General features: G+C 45.6%; 1 protein-coding gene across 3 annotated transcripts; it reads left to right on the top strand.

The window, feature by feature from the left end:
• The first annotated feature begins 262 nt into the window (after positions 1-262).
• lrch3 (leucine-rich repeats and calponin homology (CH) domain containing 3) lies at positions 263-27,206 on the top strand. 3 transcript variants are annotated; one of them, XM_061719940.1, is made up of 19 exons: positions 263-526; positions 7,127-7,271; positions 7,887-8,013; positions 8,777-8,882; positions 9,503-9,639; positions 9,728-9,825; positions 9,935-10,028; positions 10,907-11,003; positions 12,345-12,502; positions 15,832-15,881; positions 15,972-16,017; positions 16,093-16,233; positions 17,721-17,765; positions 17,918-17,971; positions 20,597-20,630; positions 20,723-20,928; positions 21,651-21,788; positions 22,824-22,901; positions 26,335-27,206. In XM_061719940.1, the coding sequence occupies exons 1-19, from the start codon at positions 283-285 to the stop codon at positions 26,482-26,484; spliced, it is 2,148 nt and encodes a 715-aa protein (XP_061575924.1). In that variant the 5' UTR covers positions 263-282; the 3' UTR covers positions 26,485-27,206. The 3 variants fall into 3 exon arrangements, with proteins under 3 accessions (XP_061575924.1, XP_061575922.1, XP_061575925.1); XM_061719938.1 differs by lacking the exon at positions 26,335-27,206 and adding an exon at positions 23,172-24,112; XM_061719941.1 differs by lacking the exons at positions 17,918-17,971; positions 26,335-27,206 and adding an exon at positions 23,172-24,112.
• The last annotated feature ends 307 nt before the right edge of the window (positions 27,207-27,513 follow it).

A 27,513-nucleotide genomic window follows, 5' to 3' on the forward strand; every position in this document is an offset into this window, starting at 1 on the left:
GCCGGTGATTACAGCTGGAGGTTCCTGTGAACAGTTTTAGAGGCTTCTCTTTTACTATTGCGGTCTATGGGAAAAAAGCTTTCTGGGCCCCATGGGATTTTCTGTTGCAGTACTGCGGCTGGACACTGGGAGAAACCGGCGTGCCTGCGGACAGCGATGGCGGTCTCGGCGCGCATGCGCGGGGCGGGGTAGCGTTAGCAGCAGCTAGCAGGGACAGCGATGGCGGCCTCGGCGCGCATGCGCGGGGCGGGGTAGCGTTAGCAGCAGCTAGCAGGGACAGTGATGGCGGCCTCGGCCTTGCTGGGCTCTGCGGATACCGGGCTGCCGTTCCCCGCGGGAGGAGGCTCTAGCGCCGGCACCGGCCCCGGGCCGGGCCCCGCGGCCCCCCCCGGGCCCTGGAACCGCTCCGTGGACCGGGCCCTGGACGAGGCGGCGGCCAGCGGAGTCCTGAACCTCAGCGGCCGGAAACTCAAGGAGTTTCCCCGCAGCGCTGCCAACCACGACCTGGCGGACACGACCAGGGCCGGTGAGTGGAGCCGGGACCCGGGGACCGGGGGACCGGGGGACACGGGGACCGGGGGCCAGGGGACCGGGGACCGGGACCAGGACCCGGTTCAGGGAGGTTACTGAGCCGGGATCCCCCTGGAAGATCCCGCGGGGCGCATGGGGTTTACTGAGCTGGAATTACTGGTAGTATTTTGGTAGTGTCTTGGTACCATCAGTAGTATTTTGGTACCATCAGTAGTATTTTGGTAGTATTTTGGTACCATCAGTAGTATCTTGGTAGTATTTTGGTAGTATTTTCGTACCATCAGTAGTATTTTGGTAGTATTTTGGTACCATCAGTAGTATTTTGGTAGTGTCTTGGTACCATCAGTGGTATTTTGGTACCATCAGTAGTATTTTGGTACCATCAGTAGTATTTTGGTAGTATTTTGGTATCATCAGTAGTATCTTGGTAGTATTTTGGTAGTATTTTCGTACCATCAGTAGTATTTTGGTAGTATTTTGGTACCATCAGTAGTATTTTGGTGGTACCTTCTTGGTACAATCAGTGGTATTTTGGTGCCATCAGTAGTATTTTGGTACCATCAGTAGTGTTTTGGTACCCTCAGTGGTATTTTGGTAGTATTTTGGTACCATCAGTAGTATTTTGGTAGTGTCTTGGTACCATCAGTAGTATTTTGGTACCATCAGTAGTATTTTGGTAGTATTTTGGTACCATCAGTAGTATCTTGGTAGTATTTTGGTAGTATTTTCGTACCATCAGTAGTATTTTGGTAGTATTTTGGTACCATCAGTAGTATTTTGGTAGTATTTTGGTACCATCAGTAGTATTTTGGTAGTGTCTTGGTACCATCAGTGGTATTTTGGTACCATCAGTAGTATTTTGGTAGTATTTTGGTAGTATTTTGGTAGTATTTTGGTACCATCAGTAGTATTTTGGTAGTGTCTTGGTACCATCAGTGGTATTTTGGTACCATCAGTAGTATCTTGGTAGTATTTTGGTAGTATTTTCGTACCATCAGTAGTATTTTGGTAGTATTTTGGTACCATCAGTAGTATTTTGGTAGTATTTTGGTACAATCAGTGGTATTTTGGTAGTATCTTGGTACCATCAATACTATTTTGGTAGTATTTTGGTACAATCAGTGGTATTTTGGTAGTATTTTGGTACCATCAGTAGTATTTTGGTAGTATTTTGGTAGTATTTTCGTACCATCAGTAGTATTTTGGTAGTATTTTGGTACCATCAGTAGTATTTTGGTAGTGTCTTGGTACCATCAGTGGTATTTTGGTACCATCAGTAGTATTTTGGTACCATCAGTAGTATTTTGGTAGTATTTTGGTACCATCAGTAGTATCTTGGTAGTATTTTGGTAGTATTTTCGTACCATCAGTAGTATTTTGGTAGTATTTTGGTACCATCAGTAGTATTTTGGTAGTGTCTTGGTACCATCAGTGGTATTTTGGTACCATCAGTAGTATTTTGGTACCATCAGTAGTATTTTGGTAGTATTTTGGTATCATCAGTAGTATCTTGGTAGTATTTTGGTAGTATTTTCGTACCATCAGTAGTATTTTGGTAGTATTTTGGTACCATCAGTAGTATTTTGGTGGTACCTTCTTGGTACAATCAGTGGTATTTTGGTGCCATCAGTAGTATTTTGGTACCATCAGTAGTGTTTTGGTACCCTCAGTGGTATTTTGGTAGTATTTTGGTACCATCAGTAGTATTTTGGTAGTATTTTGGTAGTATTTTCGTACCATCAGTAGTATTTTGGTAGTATTTTGGTACCATCAGTAGTATTTTGGTAGTGTCTTGGTACCATCAGTGGTATTTTGGTACCATCAGTAGTATTTTGGTACCATCAGTAGTATTTTGGTAGTATTTTGGTACCATCAGTAGTATCTTGGTAGTATTTTGGTAGTATTTTCGTACCATCAGTAGTATTTTGGTAGTATTTTGGTACCATCAGTAGTATTTTGGTAGTGTCTTGGTACCATCAGTGGTATTTTGGTACCATCAGTAGTATTTTGGTACCATCAGTAGTATTTTGGTAGTATTTTGGTATCATCAGTAGTATCTTGGTAGTATTTTGGTAGTATTTTCGTACCATCAGTAGTATTTTGGTAGTATTTTGGTACCATCAGTAGTATTTTGGTGGTACCTTCTTGTTACAATCAGTGGTATTTTGGTGCCATCAGTAGTATTTTGGTACCATCAGTAGTGTTTTGGTACCCTCAGTGGTATTTTGGTAGTATTTTGGTACCATCAGTAGTATTTTGGTAGTGTCTTGGTACCATCAGTAGTATTTTGGTACCATCAGTAGTATTTTGGTAGTATTTTGGTACCATCAGTAGTATCTTGGTAGTATTTTGGTAGTATTTTTGTACCATCAGTAGTATTTTGGTAGTATTTTGGTACCATCAGTAGTATTTTGGTAGTATTTTGGTACCATCAGTAGTATTTTGGTAGTGTCTTGGTACCATCAGTGGTATTTTGGTACCATCAGTAGTATTTTGGTAGTATTTTGGTAGTATTTTGGTAGTATTTTGGTACCATCAGTAGTATTTTGGTAGTGTCTTGGTACCATCAGTGGTATTTTGGTACCATCAGTAGTATCTTGGTAGTATTTTGGTAGTATTTTCGTACCATCAGTAGTATTTTGGTAGTATTTTGGTACCATCAGTAGTATTTTGGTAGTATTTTGGTACAATCAGTGGTATTTTGGTAGTATCTTGGTACCATCAATACTATTTTGGTAGTATTTTGGTACAATCAGTGGTATTTTGGTAGTATTTTGGTACCATCAGTAGTATTTTGGTAGTATTTTTGTACCATCAGTAGTATTTTGGTAGTATTTTCGTACCATCAGTAGTATTTTGGTAGTATTTTGGTACAATCAGTGGTATTTTGGTAGTATTTTGGTAGTATCTTGGTACCATCAATAGTATTTTGGTAGTACCTTGGTACCATCAGTAGTATTTTGGTAGTATCTTGATACAATCAATACTATTTTGGAAGTATCTTGGTACCATCAGTGGTATTTTGGAAGTATCTTGGTACCATCAGTAGTATTTTGGTAGTACCTTGGTACCATCAGTAGTATTTTGGTAGTATCTTGATACAATCAATACTATTTTGGAAGTATCTTGGTACCATCAGTGGTATTTTGGTATTATCTTGGTACCATCAGTAGTATTTTGGTACCATCAGAAGTATCTTGGTAGTATTTTGGTACCATCAGAAGTATCTTGGTAGTATCTTGGTACCATCAGTAGTATTTTGGTACCATCAGTGGTATTTTGGTACCATCAGTGGTATTTTGGTAGTACCTTGGTACCATCAGTAGTATTTTGGTAGTATTTTGGTACCATCAGTGGTATTTTGGTAGTATTTTGTAGGGCTGCAGCTATCGAATATTTTAGTAATCGAGTATTCTACTGAAAATTCCATCGATTAATCGAGTAATCGGATAAAACATATATTTGTTTAGTTAAAGAGCAATTATAAATATACATAAGATGTTAGATGTTAATTGACATCAAGACTAAATTATATAATACAGTAGGTTCATGGCTGTGCATTTAAAAACCCTGAACTTACATCAGTTGACCAAATTCACTGCCTTCACTCAAAAAACTAAGGATCTTACCAAGAAATGTTCTTATTTCTAACCTAAAAATGCCATTACACCTGATATCAGACATAACTTAAAATGTTAGGTGTTTTCCCACGTGTTTTAATTGAACTTTCATTTGTGTCAAGCACATTTTAAGTTCTAGTTAAGTTTTAAGTTAAAGTATAGGATTTTAAGTTTTGGCAGTGTTTAAAATAAACTTCTGAGACCTGCTGTATTGGAGCACATTAGGCACCAGTGCTGACTACAGAGATAAAATGAAATGAAAACTACCCAGTTAGCTTTATTACATTTTTATTTTTCTGACATTTTCTGCCTTTTCTTTTAGTTAAAACTGTAGTGGGAACAGAGGTTTATATACCGGGTAAATGCTGATTTATGGTTCCGCGTTACAACAACGCAGAATGGTGCGCGTCGCTGCGTATCCTACGCCGTAGGCTACGGCGTAGCCGTGGCAACGCCAGCCGGACCGCCGCTCTCCACCCTCGCCGGAGAGCACCATACGCTCTGCGTCGATTTAACGCGGAACAATAATTTTGGCTTTAGAGGGGGAACATAGGAGAACCGACCAGAAGAATATAGCGTGGATTAAAAATAAAAGTTAAGCACTGAACTACATTAGTCTCCCGTCTGGGCCATTGCAGACTGCCTGAGCGTGGCATGTTACTAAAACCAAACCCCTTTCTTCCCCCTTTAACGTGCGCAGCGCATGGATGTATGGCGAAGCGTCAGCGCGTTGTCGCATTAAATGTGGTCCGGGCGTAATACGAAGCTTTGAGCTGGTGAAATTAAACGAAAAAAAATAATAAATAAATAAATTAAACGATTCCTCAAGGCAGAGAAAATTCCTCGATCATTTTTTGTAATCGAATTACTCGAATTATTCGAGGAATCGTTTCAGCCCTAGTATTTTGGTAGTATTCTGGTACCATCACTGGTATTCTGGTACCATCAGTAGTTTTTTGGTAGTACCTTGATACCATCAGTAGTATTTTAGTAGTACCTTGATACCATCAATAGTATTTTGGTAGTACCTTGATACCATCAGTAGTACTTTGGTAGTATTTTGGTACCATCAGTAGTATTTTGGTAGTATTTTGGTACCATTAGTAGTATTTTGGTAGTATCTTGGTACCATCAGTAGTATTTTGGTAGTACCTTGATACCATCAGTAGTATTTTGGTAGTACCTTGATACCATCAGTAGTACTTTGGTAGTATTTTGGTACCATCAGTAGTATTTTGGTACCATTAGTAGTTTTTTGGTAGTATCTTGGTACCCTCAGTGGTATTTTGGTAGTATTTTGGTACCCTCAGTGGTATTTTGGTAGTATTTTTGTACCATCATTAGTATTTTGGTAGTATTTTGGTACCATCAGTTGTATATTGCTGGTATTTTGGTACCACCTCTGGTATTTTGGTAGTATTTTGGTACCATCAGTGGTATTTTGGTAACACCTGTGGTATTTTGGTAGTATGTTGGTACCCTCAGTAGTATTTTGGTAGTATCTTGGTACCCTCAGTGGTATTTTGTTAGTATTTTGGTACCATCAGTAGTATTTTGGTAGTATTTTAGTACCATCAGTTGTATTTTGCTAGTAATTTGGTACCATCAGTGGTATTTTGGTAACACCTGTGGTATTTTGGTAGTATTTTGGTACCATCAGTAGTATTTTTGGTACCATCAGTAGTATTTTGGTAGTGTCTTGGTACCATGAGTGGTATTTTGGTAGTATCTTGGTACCATCAGTAGTATTTTGGTAGTATTTTGGTACCATCAGTAGTATTTTGGTAGTATTTTGGTACCATCAGTAGTATTTTGGTAGTATTTTGGTACCATCAGTTGTATTTTACTAGTATTTTGGTACTGGAGACAGGTGATACAGGTGTGAGACAGGTGTCACCTGCTAGCGTAGCATCATCTGCTAGCATAGCATCACCTGCTAGCATAGCACCACCTGCTAGCGTAGCATCACCTGCTAGCATAGTGCCACCTGCTGGCGTAGCGTCACCTGCTGAGGCGGGACGACGGCCGCTGACAATTACAGAATCATAAAGTACCTGGACACCTGTCTCACACCTGTATCACCTGTCTCTAGACCTGTCTCACACCTGTATCACCTGTCTCCAGACCTGTCTCACACCTGTATCACCTGTCTCCAGACCTGTCTCACACCTGTATCACCTGTCTCCAGACCTGTCTCACACCTGTCTCACACCTGTATCACCTGTCTCCAGACCTGTCTCACACCTGTATCACCTGTCTCCAGACCTGTCTCACACCTGTATCACCTGTCTCACTCCTGTATCACCTGTCTCCAGACCTGTCTCACACCTGTCTCACACCTGTATCACCTGTCTCTAGACCTGTCTCACACCTGTATCACCTGTCTCCAGACCTGCCTCACACCTGTATCACCTGTCTCCAGACCTGTCTCACACCTGTATCACCTGTCTCCAGACCTGTCTCACACCTGTATCACCTGTCTCCAGACCTGTCTCACACCTGTATCACCTGTCTCCAGACCTGTCTCACACCTGTATCACCTGTCTCCAGACCTGTCTCACACCTGTATCACCTGTCTCCAAACCTGTCTCACACCTGTCTCACACTTGTATCACCTGTCTCACACCTGTCTCCAGACCTGTCTCACCTGTCTCCAGACTTGTCTCACCTGTCTCCAGACCTGTCTCACCTGTCTCCCACCTGTGTCTCCAGACCTGTCTCACCTGTACCTGTTTCCAGACTTGTCTCACCTGTCTCACCTGTCTCCCACCTGTGTCTCCAGACCTGTCTCACCTGTCTCCCACCTGTGTCTCCAGACCTGTCTCACCTGTACCTGTTTCCAGACTTGTCTCACCTGTCTCACCTGTCTCCCACCTGTGTCTCCAGACCTGTCTCACCTGTCTCCCACCTGTGTCTCCAGACCTGTCTCACCTGTCTCCAGACCTGTCTCACCTGTCTCCCACCTGTGTCTCCAGACCTGTCCAGGAACCGGCTAGCGGAGCTCCCTCTGGAGGTCTGCGTCTTCGTGTCCCTGGAGTCCCTGAATCTTTACCAGAACTGTCTCCGGTCTCTGCCGGACGGCCTGGTCAACCTGCAGACGCTCACCTACCTGAACCTCAGGTGAGTCATCCGTAACTCACCTGTAACTCACCCCTAACTCACCCGTAACTCACCTGGAACACACCTGGAACTCACCTGTAACACACCTGAAACTCACCTGTAACTCACCTGGAACACACCCCTAACTCACCTGGAACACACCCCTAACTCACCTGTAACTCACCTGTAACTCACCTGGAACTCACCTGTAACACACCTGGAACTCACCTGGAACACACCCCTAACTCACCTGTAACACACCTGTAACTCACCTGGAACACACCTGTAACACACCTGGAACTCACCTGGCACACACCCTAACTCACCTGTAACACACCTGTAACTCACCTGGAACTCACTTGTAACTCACCTGGAACACACCTGTAACACACCTGTAACTCACCTGGAACACACCTGCAACACACCTGGAAGTCACCTGGAACGGGGGTATTAACCTGTCTTTCAGCCCCCCAGCCGGAACCAGCTGCTCCTGCTGTACTTGTACTACTTGTAACTCACTTGTAACTCACCTGGAACACACCCCTAACACACCTGCAACGCACCTGTAACTCATTAGTATTAACCTGTTCCTTCTGCCCCCCCGGGGGTATTAACCTGTTCCTTCTGCCCCCCCAGCCGGAACCAGCTGCCCCAGCTGCCCCCGGTTCTCTGCTCGTTGCCCCTCAAGGTTCTGATCGCCTGCAACAACAAGCTGGTGTCTCTGCCGGAGGAGCTGGGCCTGCTGAGGAACCTGACGGAGCTGGTGAGTCCCAGTCCAGGTCCTGGGCCTGGACCTGGACCTGGTCCTGGACCTGGTCCAGTTCTGGTCCTGGACCTGGACCTGGTCCTGGACCTGGTTCAGTTCTGGACCTTCCATTGTAACCCCCCCGTGTTACCCCCGTTTCCATGGCAACTGACTGGTGTTGCCCCCGTTTCCATGGTGACTGACTGGTGTTATCCCTGTTTCCATGGTGACTGACTGGTGTTATCCCTGTTTCCATGGTGACTGACTGGTGTTACCCCTGTTTCCATGGTGACTGACTGGTGTTATCCCCGTTTCCATGGTGACTGACTGATGTTACCCCCGTTTCCATGGTGACTGACTGATGTTACCCCCGTTTCCATGGTAACTGACTGGTGTTATCCCCGTTTCCATGGTACCCCGTTTCCATGGTGACTGACTGATGTTACCCCCGTTTCCATGGTAACTGACTGGTGTTATCCCCGTTTCCATGGTACCCCGTTTCCGTGGTGACTGACTGGTGTTACCCCCGTTTCCATGGTGACTGACTGGTGTTACCCCCGTTTCCATGGTAACTGACTGGTGTTACCCCCGTTTCCATGGTGACTGACTGATGTTACCCCCGTTTCCATGGTGACTGACTGATATTACCCCCGTTTCCATGGTGACTGACTGGTGTTACCCCTGTTTCCATGGTGACTGACTGGTGTTACCCCTGTTTCCATGGTGACTGACTGGTGTTACCCCTGTTTCCATGGTAACCGTCTCCCCCCTCCTCCTCCAGGACGTGAGCTGCAACGAGATCCAGTCGTTGCCCCCCCAGGTTGGGCAGCTGGAGAACCTGAGGGACCTGAACATCCGGAGGAACCACCTGGTGCAGCTGCCGCCAGGTGAGGGGGGGGTGGGGAACGGGGGGGCAGGTAAGAGGGGGGCGGGGGGGTGGGTTAGTTAGCTCGGTAACTCGTTGGTTGGTGCGTTCGTTAATTTGTTCGTTGGTGGATTTGTTCGTTTGTTCGTTGGTGGGTTCGTTTGTTTGTTCGTTTGTTGGTGGGATCGTTCGTTCGTTCGTTCGTTCGTTTGTTCGTTCGTTGGTGGGTTTGTTAGTTTGTTTGTTCGTTCGTTGGTGGGTTCGTTGGTTCGTTGGTGGGTTCGTTTGTTCGTTGATGGGTTCGTTCGTTCGTTGGTGGGTTCGTTTGTTGTTGGGTTTGTTCGTTCGTATGTGGATTCGTTCATTCGTTCGTTCGTTGGTGGGTTCGTTTGTTCGTACGTTGGTGGGTTCGGTGGTTCGTTCGTTGATTCGTTGGTGGGTTCGTTCGGTCGGTGGGTTCGTTTGTTCGTACGTTGGTGGGTTCGGTGGTTCGTTCGTTCGGTGGTTCGTTGCTTTTGGTGCAGCTGCCGCCAGGTAGGTGGGGAGGGGGGTCACCTGACCTGGTCACCAGGAGGTCAGGTGACCGATGGCTGGTCACGTGATCATGGTGTCTGAAGTGTCCTCTACCGCGTCCCCCCCCAGAACTGGCCCAGCTCCCCCTCGTCCGGCTGGACTTCTCCTGCAACAAGGTGACGTCCATCCCCGTCTGCTACCGCCGTCTGTCGCAGCTGCAGACCATCGTCCTGGACAACAACCCTCTGCAGACGCCGCCGGCGCAGGTGAGAGAGGCCCCGCCCCCCCGGAGGCTCCGCCCCCCAACCCCCCCCGACCCCCAGGTCCTAACGCCCCCCTCCTATTCTCCCCCAGATCTGCATCAAGGGGAAGGTCCACATCTTCAAGTACCTGAACTCTGAGGCCAGCAAGACGCCGACGGAGCTGCCGGAGTACCGGCCGCACACGTCCTGGTGAGGCCCCGCCTCCGTAGCCCCGCCCCCCGCCGGGCCTTCACAATAAAAGCCTCTCTGAGCGAGCCTTCACAATAAAAGCCTCTCTGACGAGCTTGTGTTCCCGCAGCGCCGAGGAGCTTTTCCCCGGACGGCCGTACGGAGCGCTGGACTCCGGATTCAACAGCGTGGACAGCGGAGACAAACGCTGGCTGGGCAACGAGGTCAGACACACTGTAACTAATTATTACCACTAAATATTGTCGTTAACGAACATTTATCACCTGAGGAAAACGAGACGCAACGAAAATGCTGGTCATGTGACGATAACGACAATTAAATATATAATGCAATATCGTAGAGGAAAAGAACGAGACTAAAATGTAGATTACAAAATAAAAACTATGATAAAATGTGCATCCATCATCCATCCATCCATCATCCATCATCCTTCCATCATCTGTCTATCCATCCATCATCCATCCATCCATCCATCATCCATCCATCCATCATCCTTCCATCATCTGTCTATCCATCCATCATCCATCCATCCATACATCCATCATCCATCCATCCATACATCCATCATCCATCCATCCATACATACATCCATCCATCCATACATCATCCATCCATCATCCATCCATCATCCGTCCATCCATCCATCATCCATCCATCCATCATCCTTCCATCATCTGTCTATCCATCCATCATCCATCCATACATCCATCCATCCATACATACATACATCCATCCATCCATCCATCCATCCATCCATCCATCCATCCATCCATCCATCCATCCATCCATCCATCCATCCATCCATCAAACATCCATCCAAATTGGCGAGCCAGCCAGGAGGATAATCAGTCTTTTTTCTTATTTTCAAAATTATCAAAATCACAACTATCTAAAAATTATCATTTAACATCTCCGGTTTATCAAACATCTTCATGTAACCAGCCAATCTTTCTAAGTGAAATAAATAAATAAATAAGATTAAAAAAATTATGAAACTCTTTGGTAACCCTGGGTTACATGCCCCCCCCCCCCCCCCCCCCCCGAGGGCCCGTTGTCATGCCAACCCTTCCCGTTGTTCCAGGCCTCGGAGGAGCTGTCGGAGCTGCACCTGCGGGTGACGGAGGTCCAGAGACACCGAGGAGGAGGAGGACCAGGAGCCCTGCTGGCCAACGGCACCGGTGAGACGCCGCCGTCCCGCCCCCGACGTTTAAGAGTTTAAGAGTTACCTTCACACCTGCCATTGATTTCCTGTAATGGAGGAAGGAGATTCAGTTCAGGAAGCAAACGTTTTTTTTACCTCTTCTTTTGAAATTAGTTACAAAAGGTGTTTTTTGGCCAGCTTACTTTTCTTGCCAGTGGATGTTACACTCTGGGAATGAGAAATAAAACGGAGACCCTTATTTTTGTTTTTGGAGTGACATTTTTTGATCTGTGTCGCTAGGCTAGCAACGAACACCGCTTTGTGGACGTAACTTCTTGCTAACGATTGACTGGGACAGAGTAAGCTGGGGATGTTCAACTGGCGGCCCGCGGGCCACTGGCGGCCCGCCAGGAGCTTTTATGTGGCCCCTGGTCATATTTCAAAAAAAGGGGGGAAAGTAGTGTTGTCCCGATCGATTGATCGGCGTCACTTCCGGCCGGCAAGCGAAACTAACATGGTTTACATATCGCATTTTGTTGAATAAAAGTTTAAGATGCTCGGTAGCCTTTTCAGTTGGTTAATGATTCATTGGACAGTGTTTGTACATGTTAATCTCTGCTAGAGATGTTTTTTACTACTTCAGATTTTTTGCCAGTGTTGCACAGTGATAATGTTTGTCACATTATTTGTTATTAACCTCCGTTTATAGAGGACTAGTTTACATCATTAGCTTCTAGGATTGGCCTGAAACTTTTTTCCTTTGAATCTCTAAATGAGGACTTTGCATTTCAGATGGATTTCTAAGCCTCCTATAATTTCATGATGGTTTGTTTTGCTGATATAATGCACAGATGTGTCATAAATAAAGGAGCTTATGGTTAATATTTTGGTTCCTTATTTATAACATCAAACTGGCTACTATGGACTGAAATGCTTAATATAATATTCAAATAAGGAAATCTTGGTGGAAAGTGGTGCTTTGTCATTATGGCGTGTTTTATTAAAATTAGGTCAATATCAACTTCATTAAGTTTGCACAATGCATGGTTTCAAAATGAACTTGCATTTAAAATAATATTTCTTTATCTGAATATTATATTTAACATTCACAATGACTAAATCTGGAGACAATTAATACATAATTCATATGTAAACTAGACAGATATTCTCCTGCTCATCCCTGTGCACAAATGTATTATATATACATAAATCTTCGTCATTGAGTGCAAAATACATTTTGAAAACCCCCACATTTTTTGTTGCGGCCTCCTCCATACATTCTTTTTGCAGATGTGGCCCCCGGGCCTAATCTAGTTGAATACCCCTGGAGTAAGCCATAAGCAACTATCTCAAGTTCTAATTTAAACCTTTCCCCCAGGTGTGGAGCTGGAGCAGATCGACTTCATCGACAGCTGCGTGGACGAGGAGGACGACGGCCGGACCCGGGGACGAGGAGAACGAGGGGAACGAGGAGAACGGGCTGACAGCCTCAGCTCCCAGTTCATGGCCTACATCGAGAGACGCATCACCAGAGAGGTGGGAGCCCCGTCCACCCCCGTTAGGGGTCGGAGGGGACAGGGACGATGCAGTCAAACACAGATACAAGCTAGCAGCTGATGTGTTGCATGTAGAGTTTATAGCTAGTGCTAATTCCCTTCCGTACGACGAGTATTAGGGCCAAGCTAAGACAAAAAAAAAAAGTGAAAATCACGAGAATAAAGTCATAATATTACGACTTTATTCTCGTAATGTTACGACTTTATTCTCGTAATGTTACGACTTTGTTCTCGTAATGTTACGACTTTATTCTCATAATGTTACGACTTTGTTCTCGTAATTTTACGACTTTATTCTCGTAATGTTACGACTTTATTCTCCTAATGTTACGACTTTATTCTCGTAATGTTACGACTTTATTCTCCTAATGTTACGACTTTATTCTCCTAATGTTACGACTTTATTCTCCTAATGTTACGACTTTATTCTCGTAATGTTACGACTTTATTCTCGTAATGTTACGACTTTATTCTCGTAATGTTACGACTTTATTCTCCTAACGTAACGACTTTATTCTCGTAATGTTACGACTTTATTCTCCTAACGTAACGACTTTATTCTCGTAATGTTACGACTTTATTCTCGTAATGTTACGACTTTATTCTCGTAATGTTACGACTTTATTCTCGTAATGTTACGACTTTATTCTCGTAGTGTTACGACTTTATTCTCCTAATGTTACGACTTTATTCTCCTAATGTTACGACTTTATTCTCCTAATGTTACGACTTTATTCTCCTAATGTTACGACTTTATTCTCGTAATGTTACGACTTTATTCTCGTAATGTTACGACTTTATTCTCGTAATGTTACGACTTTATTCTCCTAACGTAACGACTTTATTCTCGTAATGTTACGACTTTATTCTCCTAACGTAACGACTTTATTCTCGTAATGTTACGACTTTATTCTCGTAATGTTACGACTTTATTCTCGTAATGTTACGACTTTATTCTCGTAATGTTACGACTTTATTCTCCTAATGTTACGACTTTATTCTCCTAATGTTACGACTTTATTCTCCTAATGTTACGACTTTATTCTCGTAATGTTACGACTTTATTCTCGTAATGTTACGACTTTATTCTCGTAATATTACGACTTTGTTCTCGTAATGTTACGACTTTATTCTCGTAATGTTACGACTTTATTCTCCTAACGTAACGACTTTATTCTCCTAACGTAACGACTTTATTCTCGTAATGTTACGACTTTATTCTCGTAACGTAACGACTTTATTCTCGTAACGTTACGACTTTATTCTCCTAACGTAACGACTTTATTCTCCTAATGTTACGACTTTGTTCTCGTAATGTTACGACTTTGTTCTCGTAATGTTACGACTTTATTCTCGTAATGTTACGACTTTATTCTCGTAATGTTACGACTTTATTCTCGTAATATTACGACTTTATTCTCGTAATGTTACGACTTTATTCTCGTAATGTTACGACTTTATTCTCGTAATGTTACGACTTTATTCTCGTAATGTTACGACTTTATTCTCGTAATATTACGACTTTATTCTCGTATTATTACGACTTTATTCTCGTAATGTTACGACTTTATTCACGTAATGTTACGACTTTATTCTCGTAATATTACGACTTTATTCTCCTAATGTTACGACTTTATTCTCGTAATGTAAAGACTTTATTCTCGTAATGTAACGACTTTATTCTCGTAATATTACGACTTTATTCTCCTAATGTTACGACTTTATTCTCGTAATGTAAAGACTTTATTCTCGTAATGTTACGACTTTATTCTCGTAATATTATGACTTTATTCTCGTAATGTTACGACTTTATTCTCGTAACGTAACGACTTTATTCTCGTAACGTTACGACTTTATTCTCCTAACGTAACGACTTTATTCTCGTAATGTTACGACTTTATTCTCGTAATGTTACGACTTTATTCTCCTAATGTTACGACTTTGTTCTCGTAATGTTACGACTTTGTTCTCGTAATGTTACGACTTTATTCTCGTAATGTTACGACTTTGTTCTCGTAATGTTACGACTTTATTCTCGTAATGTTACGACTTTATTCTGGTAATGTTACGACTTTATTCTCGTAATGTTACGACTTTATTCTCGTAATATTACGACTTTATTCTCGTATTATTACGACTTTATTCTCGTAATGTTACGACTTTATTCTCGTAATGTTACGACTTTATTCTCGTAATATTACGACTTTATTCTCCTAATGTTACGACTTTATTCTCGTAATGTAAAGACTTTATTCTCGTAATGTAACGACTTTATTCTCGTAATATTACGACTTTATTCTCCTAATGTTACGACTTTATTCTCGTAATGTAAAGACTTTATTCTCGTAATGTTACGACTTTATTCTCGTAATATTATGACTTTATTCTCGTAATATTACGACTTTATTCTCGTAATGTTACGACTTTATTCTCGTAATGTTACGACTTTATTCTCGTAATGTTTCGACTTTATTCTCCTAATGTTACGACTTTATTCTCGTAATGTTACGACTTTATTCTCCTAATGTTACGACTTTATTCTCCTAATGTTACGACTTTATTCTCCTAATGTTACGACTTTATTCTCGTAATGTTACGACTTTATTCTCGTAATGTTACGACTTTATTCTCGTAATGTTACGACTTTATTCTCGTAATGTTACGACTTTATTCTCGTAATGTTACGACTTTATTCTCCTAATGTTACGACTTTATTCTCGTAATGTTACGACTTTATTCTCGTAATGTTATGACTTTATTCTCCTAATGTTACGACTTTATTCTCCTAATCTTACGACTTTATTCTCCTAATGTTACGACTTTATTCTCCTAATGTTACGACTTTATTCTCGTAATGTTACGACTTTATTCTCCTAATCTTACGACTTTATTCTCCTAATGTTACGACTTTATTCTCCTAATGTTACGACTTTATTCTCGTAGTGTTACGACTTTATTCTCGTAATGTTACGACTTTATTCTCGTAATGTTACGACTTTATTCTCGTAATGTAACGACTTTATTCTTGTAATGTTGTCGTAATGTTACGACTTTGTTCTCGTAATGTAACGACTTTGTTCTCGTAATGTTACGACTTTGTTCTCGTAATGTTACGACTTTATTCTCGTAACGTTACGACTTTGTTCTCGTAATGTTACGACTTTATTCTCGTAATGTTACGACTTTATTCTCGTAATGTTACGACTTTATTCTCGTAATGTTACGACTTTATTCTCGTAATGTTACTACTTTGTTCTCGTAATGTAACGACTTTACCGCCTCTCCTCTCACCCTCTCTTGTCTCCTCAGGGTTCTCCTGTGAAGAACAGCTTGTCCAGGTCAGAACAGAGACACAGCAGGTAAGAACAGAACCTGCCGGTTCCCAGAACCTCACGGTTCCCAGAACCTCTGCCCCCCCCCCAGTCTGACGCTCTGATTGGTTCCTACAGGAGTGTGGTGGACGGAGTCCCCGCCCCCCCCAGCTCCCACAGCCAGGTAACTGCCCACCTGATCCACAGGCGACAGGAACCGTTGATGCAGGACTGATAAACTTCCCTCTGTCCTCCTCAGAGAGCAGGTTCTGGTTCTGGTCCCGGTCCAGGGGGGGTGGAGAGGATGAGGAGGGAGGCTCAGATGGCGGCGCTGCGGTACGACGAGGAGAGACAGAAGAACCGATCTGGGCAGAGAGACGGCAGCGGCAGCTACGGCAAGGTAGGTCAGGGTCAGGAACCGGTCTGAGCCGGTTCAAACAGGTCAGGGACCGGTCTGAACCGGTTCAAACAGGTCAGGGACCGGTCTGAACCGGTTCAAACAGGTCAGGGACCGGTCTGAACCGGTTTAAACCAGTCAGGAACCAGTCTAAACCAGTCAGGAACCGGTCTAAACCAGTCAGGAACCGGTCTAAACCAGTTTAAACCAGTCAGTGACTGGTCTAAACCAGTCAGGAACCGGTCTAAACCAGTTTAAACCAGTCAGGAACCGGTCTAAACCAGTTTAAACCAGTCAGGAACCAGTCTAAACCAGTCAGGAACCGGTCTAAACCAGTTTAAACCAGTCAGTAACCGGTCTAAACCAGTCAGGAACCGGTCTAAACCAGTCAGTAACCGGTCTAAACCAGTCAGGAACCGGTCTAAACCGGTCAGGAACCGGTCTAAACCAGTCAGGAACCGGTCTAAACCAGTTTAAACCAGTCAGTAACTGGTCTAAACCAGTCAGGAACCGGTCTAAACCAGTTTAAACCAGTCAGGAACCGGTCTAAACCAGTTTAAACCAGTCAGGAACCAGTCTAAACCAGTCAGGAACCGGTCTAAACCAGTTTAAACCAGTCAGTAACCGGTCTAAACCAGTCAGGAACCGGTCTAAACCAGTCAGTAACCGGTCTAAACCAGTCAGGAACCGGTCTAAACCGGTCAGTAACCGGTCTAAACCGGTCAGGAACCGGTCTAAACCGGTCAGGAACCGGTCTAAACCAGTCAGGAACCGGTCTAAACCAGTCAGGAACCGGTCTAAACCAGTCAGGAACCGGTCTAAACCAGTCAGGAACCGGTCTAAACCAGTCAGGAACCGGTCTAAACCAGTCAGGAACCGGTCTAAACCAGTCAGGAACCGGTCTAAACCAGTCAGGAACCGGTCTAAACCAGTCAGGAACCGGTCTAAACCAGTCAGGAACCGGTCTAAACCAGTCAGGAACCGGTCTAAACCAGTCAGGAACCGGTCTAAACCAGTTTAAACCAGTCAGTTACCGGTCTAAACCAGTCAGGACCCATTTTAAACCGGTCAGGAACCGGTCTAAACCAGTAAGGAACCGGTCTAAAGTTCAAACCGGTAACCGGCAGATTTAGACCAGTTGAAACCAGTTCTGTTCCCAGCTGTTGTCTTTCCCCGTTGTCATGACGATGTGTCTGGTTTCCCCGTTGTCATGACGATGTGTCTGGTTTCCCCGTTGTCATGACGATGTGTCTGGTTTCCCCGTTGTCATGACGATGTGTCTCGTTTCCCTGTTGTCATGACGATGTGTCTGGTTTCCCCGTTGTCATGACGATGTGTCTCGTTTCCTGTTGTCATGACGATGTGTCTCGTTTCCCTGTTGTCATGACGATGTGTCTCGTTTCCCTGTTGTCATGACGATGTGTCTCGTTTCCTGTTGTCATGACGATGTGTCTCGTTTCCTGTTGTCATGACGATGTGTCTCGTTTCAGCCCAAAGCTTCTCCCAGTCCAACCAAGTCCAGCCCGGAGTCGGAGGTGAGACCTTCACGTGACCTTTACTCTGCTGTTTGTTTGTCAGGAACTTCCTGTTTCAGCTCCCAGTAGTTTGATAGGCCAGCGGGGTTTAGCCCCGCCCCTCCCTCTAGCCCCGCCCCCTCACCCCCCCCGTCTGTAATGTTTGTGTTCAGAGCTGTTACCCCTCCAGACGCTCCACCCACACAGACGACTCCGCCCTCTTCATGGTAAGCATTAGCCCCGCCCCCTCCCAGCATGCACCTGTCCACCTGTCACTCATCAGCATCCAAGCCCCGCCCACATCCTGTAACTCCTCCCACTCTTCCTGTGTCCTAACGTCAGAACCGGTCCTGATCCCCCCCCTCCTCTTTCACCTGTAGCCCTGTTTCCTGTAGGGCTGCAACTAACGATTATTTTAATAATCGATTAATCTGTCAATTATTTTTTCGACTAATCGATGAATGGGATAAAAAAAAAGCATTAAATTCCAACCATTCGAAAACAGAACTGACAGTGCAAATTCAGTGCAGATAATATTCAGAAAGTTCACAAACAGGTTGCTCCTTGAACATCCCTGAGCTTTTAAAGTATTGATTAAAAAAAACAAACTAAATGGACTAACAGAAAACATACACATGTATGCTTTACATCTGCCAAATATATAAAAATAAAGTGCACAAAAGAGGTATACTTTGTTTAAAAGGGACCTGAGCTGTCAGAACAATAAATAAATTATAAAAAATAAAGAAAAATACAAATCAGAAACAGGATTTGTTTGAACATTACAATTTGTTCTCTCACTGCCTTCACTCAAAAAACTAAGATCTTACCAAGAAGTTTTCTTATTTATAACCTAAACATGCCATTACACCTGATAACACACATCACTTCAAAGGTTAGGTGTTTTTCCCACGTGTTTCAATTGAACTTTCATTTGTGTCAAGCAAATTTTAAGTTCTAGTTAAGTTTTAAGTTAAAGTCTTCATAAGATTTTGAGTTTTGGCAGTGTTCCAAATAAACTTCTGATCCCTGCTGTATTGGAGCAGATTAGCCACCAGTGCTACTCGTTTTATCCATCAATGACTACAGAGATAAAATTGAAAACTACCCAGTTAGCTTTATGACGTTTTTATTTTTCTGACATTTTCTGCCTTTTCTTTTAGTTAAAACTGTAGCAGGAACAGATGTTTAGAGGAACCTATGTGTGTACCGGGTTAGAGGGGGAACATATAGGTGCTGCATTAAATGTAGTCCGGGAGAATTACCTCAACTTCAGCTCTGCGACTTAAGGCTGATTTGTGGTTCCGCGTTACATCAACACAGAGCCTACGGCGTAGGGTACGTGGCGGTGTGCGTGGCCGCGTAGCCTACGCCGTCGGTTTAACGCGGAACCATAAATCAGGCTTTAGTGAGTGACGTAATAATCACGCGACACAACGAATCGATAATGGAATTTGTTGCCAACGCTTTTAATAATCGATTTTTATCGATTTTATCGATTCGTTGTTGCAGCCCTAGTTTTGTCTTTAAGCCCCGCCCCTACAGGTGCATGCCCCTACAGCTGCATCGCCCCTACAGCTGCATCGCCCCTACAGCTGCATGCCCCGCCCCTACAGCTGCATGCCCCGCCCCTACAGCTGCATGCCCCGCCCCTACAGCTGCATCGCCCCTACAGCTGCATGCCCCGCCCCTACAGGTGCATGTCCCGCCCCTACAGCTGCATGTCCCGCCCCTCCAGCTGCATGTCCCGCCCCTACAGGTGCATGCCCCGCCCCTACAGCTGCATGCCCCGCCCCTACAGCTGCATGCCCCGCCCCTACAGGTGCATGCCCCGCCCCTACAGCTGCATACGCCCCTACAGTTGCATCCCCCGCCCCTACAGCTGCATGGAGCTGTGGGTGAATGACACATGTTGCTACGGTGTGACTTCTGGTCCAGGTTCTGGTTCTGGAACTAGATGCACTGATCAGGATTCTTGGAGCCGATCACCAAAATCAGTATCTGCTGATCACCGATCACAGATCACGTGAAATCCATAAATTCTTCAATATTGTTGTCTCTTGTACAACACTGACATTGGAGATTAGATCAGATTAGATCAGATCAGTGTTAGGGCTGGGGATCGATTCAAATGTCAAGAATCGATTCGATTCCGATTCTTAAGATTCAGAATCGATTATCAAGATTTGATTCAACTCGATTCGATTCCGATATTGATTTGGGTTAGTGTTAATAAAACTGTTTTTTGAGCTCTTGCATGAATGATATGACTGTAGTTCTGCAACATATGAATACTAGTATTATATTGAGATTCAACAGCAAGTATTGCAGCTAATGATGCTGTAAGGACCAATCAGCTCCCAGAATGCTGATAGAACTGAAACAGAAACATCGTGTGTCAGAATTACCAAACAGATCCAGGGAGGAAACAGAGGACGAAAGAAATCAGTTTTATTTTTTCCCACATTCCGTTTTTATTTGTTCCATTTTCGGTCTATTTTTGTTTTTCATTTTTGAGAATTTGGTTTTTAGCATTTTTTGCAAATGTAACTCCAAGACAGTATATAAAGTAATGAAATATAGACAATTTATGCAATTATAACCTAACACTTTAATGTTTTCATACCTTTAAACATATTTAAAGGCAAAAACATGGCACCAGTTATTCTCGTGTCCAACAAAACATTCCTTTTTTGGGGAGAAACAAAAAAATAACCAAAAGTTGTAATGATGAAAAAAAAAAAAAAAACATAAATAAATAAAAGAAAAAAAAAATCCAGGTCCAGTTCCTGGTCCAGGTTCTGGTCCAGGTTCTGGTCCAGATCCAGGTCTAACGGTCTCTTCTCTCTCAGCAGGGGGAGGAGAGAGCATCTCTGTCTCCGACAGGTAAGACGCCGCCCATCGTTGTGGCTCCGCCCATCGTTGTGGCTCCGCCCACAGCCGAGCTGTCACTCAAACCCCTGTCTCTCTCCCTCCAGCCAATCAGTCGCCCTCGTACCCGGGGGGCGTGGCCTCCTCCCCGGGGGGCGTGGCCTCCTGCCGGCCCGAGAGCTTCCTGTACCGGCTGGGCCAGCGGGAGGAGAAGAGGCGGAGCGACCGGTCACCTGCCGGGGAGGCCCCGCCCCCTCCGGTAGCCCCGCCCCTGCAGGGCCACGACGCCGAGCTGGTGGACCAGCTGAGGAAGGTGAGGCCCCGCCCCCTTACAGGAACCGGTTCAGACCAGTCTAAACCAGTCAGGAACTAGTTCTTACCAGTCAGGAACCGGTCTAAACCAGTCAGGACCAGGTTTAAACCAGTCAGGACCAGGTTTAGACCAGTCAGGACCAGGTTTAGACCAGTCTAAACCAGTCAGGAACCGGTTCTAACCAGTCAGGAACCAGTTTTAACCAGTCAGGAACCGGTCTAAACCAGTCAGGACCAGGTTTAGACCAGTCAGGAACCAGTTCTAACCAGTCTAAACCAGTCAGGACCAGGTTTAAACCAGTCAGGAACCAGTTCAGACCAGTCTAAACCAGTCAGGAACTGGTCTAAACCAGTCAGGAGCCGGTCCAAACCAGCCAGGAGCCGGTCCAAACCAGTCAGGAACTGGTTTAGACCAGTCTAAACCAGTCAGGAACTGGTTTAAACCAGTCAGGACCAGGTTTAGACCGGTCTAAACCAGTCAGGAACCGGTCTTAACCAGTCAAGAACCGGTCTAAACCAGTCAGGGGCCGGTCTACAGATTAGATTAGATCAGATTGTCCTTTATTTCTCCCTCAGTGGGTAAATTCTCTTTGTGCAGCAGCAGTAAACTCAACACACACATGCAGGGAAAGAGTAAAATATTATATAATTACCAAATATAAACAGTACACTCACCTGTCAAACACAAGCTTCCTGATTGGCTGACGTTGTCTCCTCCCCCAGAACATCGAGCTCCGCCTCAAGCTGGCGTTGCCTAGCGACCTGGGGGCGGCGCTGACGGACGGCGTGGTGCTGTGTCACCTGGCCAATCACGTGAGGCCGCGCTCGGTGCCGAGTATCCACGTCCCCTCCCCCGCCGTGGTGAGTAAAGCCCCGCCCCCTGACCCCTCCCCCGCCGTGGTGAGTACAAGCCCCGCCCCCTGACCCTGACTCCGCCCCTCCCCGTCGTGGTGAGTAGTTGTAGCGCCGTTATAAGGTAATCATTTCCTGAAAATGTATTAAAATTTGCACTTAACTCAATTGAAAATGTAATGGGGGGGACCGCAGGCAGGGGGAAGCAGCAACAGGATGACCAGAGGGGGGGGGGGGGGGGGCGGGACCGCAGGCCAGAACGCAGCTCCCGAAGCTCCGGCCTGCAAACATGCACAAAAGAGAAATAAGGGGGGCCAGTGTGAGTACCAGATTGTATCGGGCTGAAATATTTTCCCCGGATGTGTGCATTTTTTCCCCACGATGGTATTTTTTTGCCATGTTAAGCTAGGAAGGTAGTTTTTCACCATGTCTTCACATTCAAAAAGTCTTTTTTGGCAATTGCGGATTAATCAGTGAGCGCTTAGTTGACGTTACATTTTTTTAATTATATTTATATAATGTATTATGACTATTTTGCTTAGACATTTACAGATTCAACAATGAGAACATATAGAGACATACACTTCTGTAAAGTCAGAAGCAGCAGATCATAGTGGAGGTAAAAGGGAGAAGAAACATATACAAGGAATTACTAAATAAATGCTGCTGTAACTGCTGTGCGGAACGTCATCACGTACGGTCAAAAGCCAATCACAAGACGGAACGTCATCATGTACGGGGAGCCGGTAAAAAAAAGCAGGTGGGAAAAAAAAGCACCGACACCGGCACAAGAAACTACAGGAACGATGGACAAAAGTGATGGATATGAGATATTTATAATAAATAAAAATGGAGAAGAGAGGAAGGGAAGAGAGGATTACATTTTCGATTGATTATGTGCAAATTCTATTACATTTTCAGGCGTTATTACATTTTCAGGAAATTGTTACATTATAGGGTGCTACAGTATTGATTGGTCCTGTACAAGCCCCGCCCCCTGACCCTGGCTCCGCCCCTGGCCCTGACTCCGCCCTCTCCCCGCAGCCCAAGCTAACGATGGCTAAGTGCCGCCGCAACGTGGAGAACTTCCTGGAGGCGTGTCGACGCATCGGAGTCCCGCAGGTAACAGCCCTGAACCGGTTCTGGTTCTGGTCCAGGTCCTGGTTCTGGTCCAGTCTGGATCCAGGTCCCGGTCCGAGAACCAGATTCTCAGCTGCTTCTGAAACTAACAACTTTCTTCTTCTTCTTCCACCTTTCTGGACATTGTGTCTCCGCCCTCTTTTGTATCTCCGCCCTCTTTTATGGCTCCGCCCCCTCACCTGTGTCTCCCCCCTCACCTGTCTCCCCCCCACCTGTGGCCCCTCCCCCTCACCTGTAACTCCGCCCCCCCAGGACAGCCTGTGCTCGGTCGGGGAGGTGCTCCAGGGCCGGGGGGGCGGGGTCTACAGGACGGTGGGCGTGCTCTTGTCCTTGGCTCCGCCCCCTCTGGGATTGGCCGGTTTCGCCCTCTTCTACCTGTCCGTCATGTCTGTGCTGTGTGTCCTGTACAGCCAGCTGGGACCCCAGGACTGAGGGGACATGGGGGACCCCCCGCGACACCTGAGGACCCCCCAGGGAGGTCCGGGGGCCTCATGTTGAAGCACATTTACTGAACTGAACTCTGGTATGTGGATGGATGAATCCAGGGAGACGAGCTGGAGACTTTTCCTTGGTCCCTGGTCTCTGGTTCTCATGTCCAAACCTTCATAGACTCTCAAACTCATGGACCCGCTGACGGCCGAGACCTGGGGGGACCTGAGGACCTGGAGACAGTCTCAGCAAGACGGTGTAGTTATCAGTGTGGTTATCCCTTGTTTACATTCCACCAGGGAGATTGTGACTGGAACGGTCGGCCAAACCGCTGTGGACCTGGAGACAGTCTCTGCAAGACCTGAGGACCTGGAGACAGTCTCTGCAAGACCTGAGGACCTGAACAGGACCTGAGCAAAACCTGATTCAGATTCAGAGAAACTTTATTCATCCCCGAGGGGCAATTCAAGGACAACTAAGCAGCAATACAAGACAGTAAATCCGCTCAGCTGCCGGCCGGTCGACCACAACGAACAGCGATCCGAAACCGGAACAAAGCAGAGAATGGATGACATTGGGGGTGAGAGAGGGAGGGGGTAAAAAAGGCATCTTCACACTGTGTATAAGTACACAGTGAGAAAGTGCAAAAAAACACCTCAGCACAGAAAGCAACATGACAAATTTAACATCAACATCAAGCCAGGAAGGCGTTGAGTTGAGGGAGGTGTGTTTATCAGCAAGTGTGTGTGAGCGGTAAGTCCGTGAACTTCGCTCAGAGCTGCTCCTCAGTGAATGTCCTTGATGTTATCAGACGGCTCGGTCAGTTCTGAAACAGGTCCACAGATGTTCCTGGGAGAGGGGAGGGTTAGTGGGGGCAGAGCCACTTTTTTACATTCCACCAGGGAGATTGTGACTGGAGCGGTCGGCCAAAACCGCCCTGTCAAGGCCAGATTATAGAATCAACAATTGTATTAAAGAACAGACAGACTCAGTAATTTTCCATCTGCCTTCAGTCTCTGGTTCATCAATGGTGACTCCAAAAAGACGAATTTGTGATCAATTCCGGCCAAGCCGAGCTTCCAACTTATCCAAGGTTTTCTCCATCTTGCCAATGAGCTCAAAGACCGCCGCTAGCCTGCGATTCTGTTCAAGAATCACATCCAGCTTGCGGTTTTGCTTTCCCAGCGTTAAAGTCTGAGTGTTGGTTGCCGAGCTTATTCCTTCAGCAACGTCCGGCAGCTCTGAAAGGGCCAGAACAGCTGTCAACAACTTACGCGTTTGTCGATAGACCAGCAATCCTCCCACTCCAATTAGAAGAAATCTGCTATCATAAATCCAATTATGAAGCATCTTCAACGTCCTCGACAGACAGGATCGCCAAACACAACGGCTTCCAATGTTTCCAGGAATCCATTGTGTATCCAGAAAAAAATGTCCCATCGGGGCAGGAGGGCTCCCTTACCCCCTGACTTCTCGTTGCAAAAATTTGGTCGATTGTGCTGAGAGACCAGTTAATCAATTCCATGATTGTAGAGTTTCGGAGGACTGAAAAAGAAGAGACTCTGAAGACGAGACAGGACAAAAGCAGTAGCAGGGCAGATAGAGAAGGGAGAGGAGCAGAAAAGCGTCCGCCTTCGTCGAGAGCCGGAAGAGAAGTCTGAGGACCTGGAGAAACTGTTTACTGTTTATTGACATAAATGACTTCATGATCTTGTCCAAGCGCTGGACGAGTCGCCATGGCAACAATCTGGACCTGGACCTTCTGAATACTGCCACGGTTAGAGACCACATCGGTCCCGGAGCCTGGTCCTGGGTTCTGGACCCGGGTCCCAGATCCGGGTCCTGCAGCCAGACCCTCCCAGGACGAACCTGGACCTGGACCTGAAGACTCTCAACCAACCAGAGGACCATGGAGACCATCAGTCATGTGACCTGGAGGACTGGACTCTCCAGACCAGGACCTGGAGGACTGGACTCGTGGTTCTGGACTCGTGGTACTGGACTCGTGGGATCTGGACTCGTGGTTCTGGACTCGGACACAAACCTGTTTACGTGACGTTGTGGTTTCTCAACCAACCTTGACAATCCCAGCCTGCTACCTGCCGTCTGAAGCTCCGCCCCTGTGCCTTATGTCCAACCCGGCTCCGCCCCTTCAGCAGGAGCTGCCTGTGAGGTCCAGCACTGGGTCCAACACCAGGTCCAGAACCGGGTCCAGCACCGGGTCCAGCACCGGGTCCAGAACCACTCGGACCCCCGTTGGAAATGTCAATAAAAAGACTTCCTGACCTCATGAACCCAGAATCTGGGGGGGGGGGGTGGTCCTGGTACTCTGGTACTCTGGACTGGTTCCTACGTTGGTTCCTTTAATAGGTCCCAGGAGGTCCTGCAGGTCTTAGGAGGACGTCCAGGTCCTGCAGGTCCAGGTCCACAGCAGGACGTCTGGTTGTCCTCCAACTCTGGACTGGTTCCAGCTTTGACCTCAGAAAGCTTGTTCAAGCCAGAGACGGAGGAACACTGGAACTGGAACTGGAGAGTTCTGGATGTGAAGGTGGTTTAGAACCCTGAACCCCAACCATGACCTCTAACCCCAACCCTGAACCAACCCCAACTATGACCCCCCAACCAAGACATCTAACCCTAACCCTCTCTCTTTCTCATTGTCTTCGTGTCGGAGAACGTTTTTCCTCTGAGGTCTTTGAATAAAATCCACTGAAATCAGTCCAGCTGCCGTTGTGAGTCTTTAACCCCCCTAACCCCCCCCCCATACCCTGGTCCTGGTCCTGGTCCTGGTGGGTCCTGGGGGGCTGGCACTTCCCTTCCTTTCTGCTCCCGTCTGTTCTTCTCCCCCATCAGCTTCTTTTCATTTCCTGTTTCCCTGTTGTTTTCTCTTGTGTTGCCATGGTTACGGTTATTTTTCTCGTTAATTTTAATTTGCCATCCATTGTTTCGTTGTCCTCCCCGTCCCCGTCCCCGTCCCCCCCACCAGAGTGCGTTGTGTCTCCCTCTCCACATCCTGGAGGAGCGAGGGCTCCCCCAGGTGGCCGGGACGGTCGCCGCGCTGCTGAGCCTGGCCCCGCCCCGCCAGTCCGTCGCCACGACGACCACGGCCACGGCCGGCCCCCACGTCACCATCTAGACCATCTAGACCCGCCCACCGGCCAATCGGAGCGCAGGAACCCCCCCCCCCCAGCTCTGACGGCCCTGTGATGTCATCAAACAGAGACTGACCTGTGATGTCAGCAGAGCCGTCGCCGTGGTTACGGCGCCGCCGCGGCAACCGGACGTCTGACGGACTCAAGCGGACGGTGGAATCAAACCCCCGGAGCTCCTGGACTTTTATTTATAGCTGGGAGAGAAAAAAATCATAAAGATCGTGCACTTGGTGACAAGTTTTTGATATTTGGTGTTAGTTATGGACATAAGGTTTCTAAAAAAACCAAACTAATATGGACGCCCCCTGGTGGCCGGTGTCAGAACATTCAACACCAAAGGTCATTTCTCAGCTTCTATCAGTGCTAGATTAGTGGATATTGTCACTTTCTCTACTTTTTTGGTGCTAGGAATTCAATTCTGAGATAGATTTCCTATTTCAAGGTCATGTTGAAGGTCAAATTTAATGTACAAGGTCATTTGTTTGCACAAAAAAACTATCTCTAGGATTAAGTCACATAGAAAGATTATAGAGGGATCTAGAGAAATATTTTCACCCCCAAGCAATGTAATTTTGACTATTTACTCAACATTTTGACTTTTTTCTCAACATTTTGACTTTTTTCTCAACATTTTGACCTTTTTTCTCGACATTTTGACCTTTTTTCTCAACATTTCGACTTTTTTCTCAACATTTCGACTTTTTTCTCAACATTTCGACTTTTTTCTCGACATTTTGACCTTTTTTTCTCAACATTTTGACCTTTTTTTCTCGACATTTTGACCTTTTTTTTCTCTACATTTTGACCTTTTTTTTCTCGACATTTTGACCTTTTTTTTCTCGACATTTTGATCTTTTTTTCTCGACATTTAGATTTTTTTCTCGACATTTCTACTTTTTTCTCGACATTTTGACCTTTTTTTCTCGACATTTCTACTTTTTTCTCGACATTTTGACCTTTTTTTCTCGACATTTTGACTTTTTTCTCGACATTTTGACCTTTTTTTCTCGACA

This window comes from Cololabis saira, chromosome 4 (assembly GCF_033807715.1).
Source record: "Cololabis saira isolate AMF1-May2022 chromosome 4, fColSai1.1, whole genome shotgun sequence".
Classification (NCBI taxonomy): domain Eukaryota; kingdom Metazoa; phylum Chordata; class Actinopteri; order Beloniformes; family Belonidae; genus Cololabis; species Cololabis saira.

Excerpts from the sequence above, each read along its gene's own strand:
- lrch3 (XM_061719938.1), top strand. The coding sequence starts at position 283 with ATGGCGGCCTCGGCCTTGCTGGGCTCTGCGGATACCGGGCTGCCGTTC. Across the intron at positions 7,272-7,886 it reads CTCACCTACCTGAACCTCAG|CCGGAACCAGCTGCCCCAGC; the intron begins GTGAGTCATCCG and ends CTGCCCCCCCAG. Across the intron at positions 20,929-21,650 it reads TGGTGGACCAGCTGAGGAAG|AACATCGAGCTCCGCCTCAA; the intron begins GTGAGGCCCCGC and ends CTCCTCCCCCAG.